The sequence below is a fragment of the Rhea pennata genome, chromosome 12 (assembly GCF_028389875.1).
Source record: "Rhea pennata isolate bPtePen1 chromosome 12, bPtePen1.pri, whole genome shotgun sequence".
Taxonomy (NCBI): Eukaryota; Metazoa; Chordata; class Aves; order Rheiformes; family Rheidae; genus Rhea; species Rhea pennata.
In genome coordinates this window covers 661452-670032 of record NC_084674.1, presented here as the reverse complement: position 1 = coordinate 670032, position 8581 = coordinate 661452, and the positions used below count along the sequence as shown (strand labels likewise).

At 44.0% G+C, this 8581-nt stretch overlaps 1 protein-coding gene across 2 annotated transcripts in view; it reads right to left on the bottom strand.

Annotated features, from left to right (window-relative positions):
- Nucleotides 1–1729: 1729 nt before the first annotated feature.
- Nucleotides 1730–8581, bottom strand: part of SEC13 (SEC13 homolog, nuclear pore and COPII coat complex component) — a 47070-nt gene continuing 40218 nt past the window's right edge. The window contains exons 2-10 of one of the 2 annotated variants that reach the window (XM_062585373.1): nt 7768–7811; nt 7368–7412; nt 6477–6592; nt 5869–6020; nt 4808–4941; nt 3913–4046; nt 3321–3441; nt 3038–3184; nt 1730–2556 (exon numbers count right to left, since the gene is read on the bottom strand). In XM_062585373.1, coding sequence (XP_062441357.1) covers nt 2446–2556; nt 3038–3184; nt 3321–3441; nt 3913–4046; nt 4808–4941; nt 5869–6020; nt 6477–6592; nt 7368–7412; nt 7768–7770 — 963 coding nt within the window. In that variant the 5' untranslated portion in view covers nt 7771–7811 and the 3' untranslated portion in view covers nt 1730–2445. Of the gene's footprint in view, nt 2557–3037; nt 3185–3320; nt 3442–3912; nt 4047–4807; nt 4942–5868; nt 6021–6476; nt 6593–7367; nt 7413–7767; nt 7861–8581 lie in introns of those variants that run through there. The other variant, XM_062585372.1, reaches the window with a different exon arrangement.

The window sequence follows — 8581 nt, the reverse complement described above, 5'->3', positions numbered from 1 at the left end:
ACTAGGAGAGCATATCTGTGATAAGGGAGCTGAGAACAAGCAGAGATGTAGGGTCACGAATCCCTCTAGTAACAAACCTAGTTCAGGAAATTCTTGAACCCTAACAGCACAGGGGAAGCTGGTGATGATAGAATACTTAGTTTCTGGTTCCCATCTGAAACAGTGATGAGGAAGCAGAAGCCCATTGTGTTTTGATCTGGTCTGGTCCTAGAATTACATAGTTCGTGAATTAACGTGACTGGGAGACCAGTCGCTTTCAGGAGCTTGTCTTTGGCTCGACATCTGCTTTATTAAGGCCATCAGCACTCCAGTTAGTGAAGAAAACAGAAATGTAGGGTATCCAGACAACAATCTATCTAAATTAATGTGGTAACCCAAATGGATTTTAATTAAAAAGAAATCCAAGTGATCACAGTTGCCATTAAAGACAATCTAATTTTTGGTGTATCAGTGTAAAACTTATGCTAGAAACCTCATAAACTTAACAGTGCAGATTGAATGTTAGAACTTCATTTCTCACATAGGAACTTCTTTCAGTCATCATAAATAAGATGCAAACCTTTTTTCTTCTCAGCTAGTGAAGAAAACTGTGGTGCACTGTGAGGAGAAAATGTTATTCAACTGAGCACAGATGAAACTGGTGTTGAGGATTTTTTTTTTCTAGCCCAAGTAGGTGGAAGAGAGAGAATTAAAATCCAAAAATCCTAAGAGAAATTCAGAAACTTTCACCTAGTGTTTAAATTTGCAGTTGATAAATTATTTACTGAATTGGACCTTGCTGCTGAAAAAATACGAACTATTAAGTATTAAAATTCATAAAATTTAAGGACATAGGCACTCAGAAGCTGTTTAGTCACCATGGTGTGTCATCGTCACCTTGTTAAAGAAATGCTTCTTTGCTGTAATACTTTGAAAAGAAACTGTGAATGCAATAATGTTGATTTTTGAGTAAGTTGATTTGTTTTGGGGGGTAAGGTTACAGAGCATTTAAACAAGAACTCTCTTTAAATACTCGCTTTGGCTTGTAAAAGATAATTCATGTATGTGGTTTTTTTAGGTAAGCTAGGATGTTATTTGGTTAGTATACATTAATATCATAAAATTAGGGTAGCTTTCTGGAAAAGAATGGAGTATGTTATCTTAAGTGTACCAAGAACAAGAGCATGCATAGGAACAATTACCTTGGAGAAAGAGGAAGGCTGTGAGTTTTTCATTTTTTCTTCTAGTGCAAATGGAGAACAGATGGGAAACATGACCTTTTAGTTGAGTGCTTTACCTCTTGGGGGAGGTGAGGGGAGCTCATTGAAAACTGTTTTCAGGTGAAAGCATATCAAAATTTGGGTTGTTGAGTATGATAGTCTTGTCTGAATTGCAACAGCAAGTAACAGGTTAACTGGAGGCAAAATTCAGTATGTGCTGTCTTATTCCCCATAAGACTTGTTCCAGGAGAAGGAAAGACTGCCTTCTACTGTATTCAGGCACCTGTTTTCTTTCTTTTTTATTTTTTCTTTTCTTTTTTTTTTTTTAATAGCAGATACCTGGGAATAAGCTATTAGTCCCCTAATGACTACCAGTATAATGAAATGCTTCAGAAAAATCATATTGTAGGTGAGAGGAGAACAGCACAGTGGAATGTCTACAGGTACACTACAGACAGTCTTGACAAGGCCCCTGTAGAAGCATTATCTAATAATACAGCACACCAGCCTTTAACCACAGTAAGACTTTATTCTGTTGGTATCTTAAAAAAAAAACAAAAAAAAAAAACAACAAAAAACCAAAAAACCCCACAACTGAGGTACAATACAGAAGAGTGGCTAAAAAGTTTTCAAATTTAGTTTTGATGATTTGTTGTTTAAATAACCAAGTTTGAGATAATTGTAAAGCAAAAGTCATGTATTCCACTACTCCTTTTCAATTTAAGGAAAGCATGGAGGCCATCCGCTTGGATGACAAGACAATAGCAATTTTTTTCATCGTAATGCTGAAAACCGGCAGCCCCTCCACCCCTCACTGGGGAAAAAAAAATACTTCAGCCTTTAGAAGAGCCTAGCTTTTTATCCCCTTGGGGGGGACATGTTCACATGTCAGCACTTTGTGATGGCTTCCTCCTCTTCCTATTCAAGTGTTTGAGGTCTTACTGAAGCATACATAACTGAATGTGATCTCTAAGCCAGAACGCAGGTTGCAGTTTTTACAGCATCAAGGAGTAGTATAACACAGTGCTTTGCTATGCTCTTTACCTTTAATTTAAGGGAATGTTAATTAAGGCTGATCATCAACACATTGTAGCCTCCCATTAATGGTTATAGAGTGATCATAAAATTGAATACTTATTTCCAAATATTCATGTCCAGTTTAGATAAAAGCAGTTCTCATCTGGTTCAAGACATTACAAATCAGGGATAATGATCACTTGATGCAGCTGGGCTGCTGAACCACACATCACTGCTCATTCTGCTGCCCCTCTGTAACGGCAGACACTCCTCCTTGGCCCTTGTTGACATCACTGATGCATGCCCACAGTCCGTCTACTGATTCCTTCCATAGTGTGACCTCAAAAATAGATCAAGAAGAAATTTTGGGCTTAATAAATTATTTGCAGTTTCCCATTCTCATTTCCTTGTAGCTGTCACCTCATCACTAGTTTGGTGATAGTCTACAGTTACTTAAAACAACCCTGCAACGCTTGACTTCTGTATCAAGTTATTTGTTACTGTATACTAAAGGATTATCCAGTGATAAGAAGACAAAATGTGAATACTGATATGACTATCCTACAAAATTAAATTAAGTTTGCATTTCCAACCACCAGTAAGGACTAAAACAAAATGCAGTGCAAACAGTATACTGAGGGTTAGGCTCTTCTTCCCTTCCCCTTTTGATAAGTTATTAAAAAAAAATGCACCACCACAGCAATCAAATACAAATCTGGAACAGTTTTCATGCAAGTGACAGAAGTGACAGTACCCTGTCTCATCTCTATTCCTCTGGAAATACAGCATGCAAGAATAAAAGCCAAGGCTACAGCACTCACTTTATTGTCTCCTCCAGACACTGCAAGAATATTTGCAGTAATGGACCAGCTCACATGCCAGACAACATCAGTGAATTTGTGCAGCAGTTTTGGTGACCATGAATTCCCAGAGGCATCATCACACGTCCAGATAAACACTCTGCCATCCTGCAGAAGCAAGTAGAGAAAGTTGGTTGGACCAAAAGTTATAATACAGGAAGAAAAATCTCTATTATGGTTGCACTTCCACACAGCAGCTCTGGGCATTTAGAGCCTACCCATGTCACTCCAATAAAAGCCTCACCTGTGAACAGCTAGCAATGGTACTTGTTGGCAAACCTATGGATGGAGCCCAGGCTACATCTCGAACCCAGTCACTATGAGCCTCCAGCTTCTGCTCTTCTTTCCATTGGCCATCTTCTTCTCTGGAAACACATTTATACTGTTAAAAGGGCAGCAGCAGCCATCTCCTACTCTGGAAGATGGTTTTTGTAGCTTTCACAGGCCAGGTTTATCCAGATGATACGAAGCACAAGTGTTCCCCACTTCTCCAAAAAACTCTATAGCTTAAAGTGACAAGATCTCTTTAAGGGGACAGAATACAGCATAAGAGAAGAATATTTCATCTTCAGTAACTGCACAAGATCTGTTATTGTCCAAGGGACAAATGTAATTGAAATTAAAAAGCCACTTCCCTAGAATACAATTCTGTTTCTAAGAATAGAAATGAATTGCCAGAACCATGTGAGAAATTGTAAGTCAGAGTTTCTATTCTTTAAAATGATATTCAAAGATACCTAAAAATAATATTACTTGAGATATTAACAGTTGCATTCAAAGACTATAAAAGATACCAGTTTTTGCAAGTTCTTAATTCAGGCAACAAGAACACTTACTTCCAGATCTTGACAAGGTTGTCACAACCACCAGATGCAAATCTTTTGATGTAGTTTGGTTTTTGACCAGATGGCTGTTCTATAAGGCTTCCTGGTACAACAGCAGGAGCCCAGCTAACAGCATTACATCCAATCTGTTTAAAGGTATAATTTCATTATTACGGTTTCTTACTTAAATAAATAAAAGCTGCTGAGGTGGAAAAGGACACTCTCTATTGGGGCAGAGGGAGTAAGAATAAGTTCAACTTAGGAACTGGGATTCTTATACAATATTGTCTACCCTCCATAGGGTTTTTATTCAGAAGTTTTTAGGTAGCTAAGTAACTGTTTCATGGGCAAATCTCATCTTGAATATGTGAACAGTGGAAAAAGAGATATAAACTAAAAAGATACAAGATGCATGCAGTTGCTAAGATTTAGAAACACAAGACTAAAAGGGACCTGTTGGACCAAAGCCTGCTTTCGTTTTATTGCAAGCTACTGCTATAAACTTAGATGCTTATCAAATTCTGCATAAGCAAAAATTGCTACTCTTTGAGGGCAAAACATCAGTCCTGTGGTTTTCCCAGTCTCACTTTATTCACAGCCAGTTTGTAATAAGCGTTCTTAATACTAATGCTCTCTTCTACCGTTTAACGTTCAGCACTGTGTTTAACAATAATTCTTAAAAATCATTGAACAGAATTGTTTGTTACTTGTTGTTTCTACTTTATTTCACTGATTACAAAGTATACTTTCCCATGCTAGATTTACTTAAAACAGAAGTTATTTCTGATTTTGGAAAATGTTTTTGGATCACACCATTGCGTTTCAGTATTGATACAATCTACCAGTTCTTTGAGGCATTAATCTGTAGCTGCAAGAACTTCATACTGCTCCAAAAGATCAAACTTACAGTATGTGCATTGCTGATCTTTTTGACTTCCCACTGCCCATCACCTGTGTAGCTCAATAATGAAATGGCCCCATCTGAGCTCCCGCAGGCCAGTATCAATCCATAGTCATGTGGAGCCCAGCAGACAGAATTCACTGTGAAAAATGAGACAGACTGGATTACAACACAGCGAGTAGCTAAAATTGACTAACTAACTAATATTAACAAATAGTCACTAAAAGTGAACAGCTTTGAAAACAAAGAATGTGATTCTTAGCATTCTTGGATTTCAAAGCCAGACAGGTAACCTGGTTCACTGCATGATGGAAAGCTGCCTGCATTTTTGGCAACCTTTTAAAAAGAGAGTATCAGAAGAGTGCTATTAATGAGAGTAAAAAACTCTGACTATCCCCTACAGCAGCAGAGAATATCACTGACTCTACAACCAAAGCCAAATGACAGCCATAGTGTTTATAGGTCTACATAAGCAACAAAACAAAGCTGTGTATCTAACAAGCCCTTTAATTTTCAGTGCAGGCTGTGTCTTTGGGGCATTGATCAAGAGCAGTTTAGTTGATCCCTTTGAAAGTAATTGAATGGCAAGACTCGCCACTGTCTTTCCTTTCTCAGGAGGCCATTAACATCATTGTAGGGCTTTGGTGTACTGAAAACTTCAGAGACTTTCTCAGATTTGCCCTGGAAGAGGATCAATCTGGACAAAACAGCTTCCACTGTAGAACAAAACAAAGCATGCTAAAATCCAACTTTTTCTTTCTTTCTATAGTGGACATATACAATATTGTATCAAGAATTCTGTATCCTACTATCTTATTTATTTGAAAGCTGATTTATTTGTGAAACAACTCCAAGGCAAACATAGTATGAATTGAAACAGCAGGCTATCAAGCAGTGTGCCTTTATATAAACATCCTCCTTATGTTGAATAGACTTACTGTCTCTCCATTAATCCTCTTCTGTTTTAAAAACACTTTTTTCCCCCTTAACACTGAAGGATTTATTCCAATCTTATCTGAAGCCTCTTTTATTCCCAGTTTCGCTTCCAAGCTCCAAATGTCACATACCTGAGGAATCGTGCCCTGTGTACTCATATGTCTTTTCCCAAGTGCCATTTTCTTCTTTCCAGATAATAACCTTCCTGTCATAGGAACAGGAAGCTAGGATATTTCCATACATAGGATGAGCCCAGGCAACTTGCCACACTGGACCTTCATGTCTGCAAGAAACAACGTTAATTGGAAAAGATCAGAGAAACCTGTTACAGTCTTGGCTGTTTCACAGCCATCAAATTGTAAATTAGTGTTCTGTAAGTAATTAATGCAGTGATATAAAGAAAGTGTCTGTAATGCCAAGATGAAAAGTGGCACATACAACTGTTAGAGCCATTACCATTGAAAACAATTCAAACATTTTTCCACATACTAACAAATAAGATTGAGAGTCTAATTCATCAGCTGTTGGACACCTAAAACTTTCTAGAAGTAAAGAGCCACACTTATTTCTAACTGGCTCTCTGTCCCCTCTCACTGCTCTCAAGAGTTGTTTAGCAAAAACCAGCCACAGTAAATACTATTTGGGAGAAATTTACTATGCTTCTTACATTAGCAAAAGGCAAAATATTGAAATATTAAAACTTTCCACAGAGTAAATTCTTCTGATAAATGCACTTTACCCTCTTAGGTCCGCTATGAGGATCTGCCCTCCGTTCCGAACATCAAAGATTTTCACGGATCTGTCTGAAGAACAGGTTGCTAACCGAGTGCCATAATAGTCCATCTGAGCATCGTGCTATAAGGTAACGGAAAAACTGCTGTGTAAGTTTTGCTTTGTTAACAATTATTATGTTTTAGAAGTAGCTCTAAGAACTGTGAACAGATGATGGAGCCCCAGGATGACAGGATAAAGAGTACAGTTCTAAAGCAATCTAGACAGTCTACATAAATCACCCCTCCATACCCTGCAATTGTAATACATGTTATTTTCAGGAGAGGGCAGAAAATCAGTGCAACCTACTGTAAAATCTTGACAAAGCTAAATATTTTTGTTTCTGAATAGGTAAAGTGTGAATAAAATTACACACTTCTCTTGTTTATGTTTGAAGCAGCATTATTTAGCTCTACTAACTCATTGTTTTTCCAGATCACTTAAAATCTTCCTACGTGTGCTTACACCTCTGCTCCCAGAAACAGCCACATAAAGGAAAACCAACTTCATTTGTCCAAGTTCTTTATCATTTAGTGCATGTGTGTATATATATGTACCTTATTTCACAGAAACAAGTCTGGACATCAAAATTAAAGTTTAAAATTACTTCTCCTTCCCAAGGTAGCTCCATTTTCTGGTCTACATAAGATGAAATGGCACTATCATGTTTTCTAATAGCTTTCTCCATCTAATCTCCACACACATCTTTTATACAGAGTATACGCATTATGTTTTCCCCCCCCCGTACAATTCTGTAGAGTTGGCCCCGTAAGACAGCACAGTTAGCAGCGGTGAGCGCCGTTCGGTTGCCGCTGCCCCCGCTGCGGTTTTTGCTGAACAGCGCCACACGCACACTTACTATCATGTCCTCATGGGAGGTGTCCACGGTGTTAATCACCGAGACCTGCAGGGAGGGAGAGACAAGAACACACACATTCCGCAGCGGATCCTAGTGCCCGCAGTGGTACACGGCGACAGAAGCACGAGAAGGAGAAGGAGGGGGTCACAAACGAAACCGCGGACGGCCTGGCCCCAGGGACCCGCAAACGCGCAGCCCCCGCGCTCCGACGCCCTCGCGGCGCGGCCCGGCGCGGTCGCGATGGCAGAGCCGAGCGCGCCCGCGAGACCCAGCTAGGCCGCAGCCAAGCGGGCTCCGCTCCCGGCCGCGCCCGGGCCCGGGCCCGAGCCCGAGCCCGCGGCGGGCTGCCCAGCGCGGGGCCAGCCCCGGAGCGGGACCGCAGCCCCGGCCCGGGCCCTACCATGACTGCGGCGCGGCGCGGCTCCCTCGGCGGCCACCGGCCCCCCCCGCCGCCCGCTCGCTGGGACGTGGCACGGCGGTCCGCCGCCCAAACAGGCCCGGCCGGGCGCGCGCCGCCCGCCGAGGTTCCGGTGCCGCCCGCCGCCCCGCGACAAGGTTCCGCCCCCGCCGGGTGCCCGCCCGCGTGCCGCGCGGCCGGGCCGTGCCCGAGGGCGAGGCGCCGCCTCCAGCCGGGCGCGGCTGGTGCCGGCCGCCGCGCTAGGGCCGCCGCGCGTGGCTGCTGCGGGCACGACCGTTTGAGAGCCTTTCGCGCCCTCCCCTCCGCTCCGGTCCGCTCCGCTCCCCGCGGCAGGCGCAGGGCGCCGAGCGGCCTCTCTCCGGGGCGGCGCGCTGGGCCGTTACTGCGCTAGAGGCAGGCTCGGGCGCCGCCGGGAAACGCGTCGCCGTCCAGAGCCGGCCTGGCGAAGCGAGCCGCCCCCGGCGCGGCGTGCCGCGCGACGGGACCGGGGCTCCCGCTCGGCACCACGCGCGCCGAGGAAGGCGAGCAGGCCTGGGGGCAGGCGCCGGGGCCGGCACGCCACGGCCGGGTCCCGCCTTGGCCACAGGGCCACGAGCGACCCGCCACGCGCGCGGCCACTGGCCCACGCGCGCCGCTGTGCCCGCCCCGCCCTCCGCGTCCCCGGCCTGCCCTGGCCCCGCACCGGGCCGCCCCGGCCCCGCCCCCGGGCCGCCCCGGCCCCGCCCCCGGACGGCGCCCTGGCCCCGCCCCCCACGCGGCCCCGGCAAGCCCTGGCCCCGCCCCGGGCCGCCCTGGC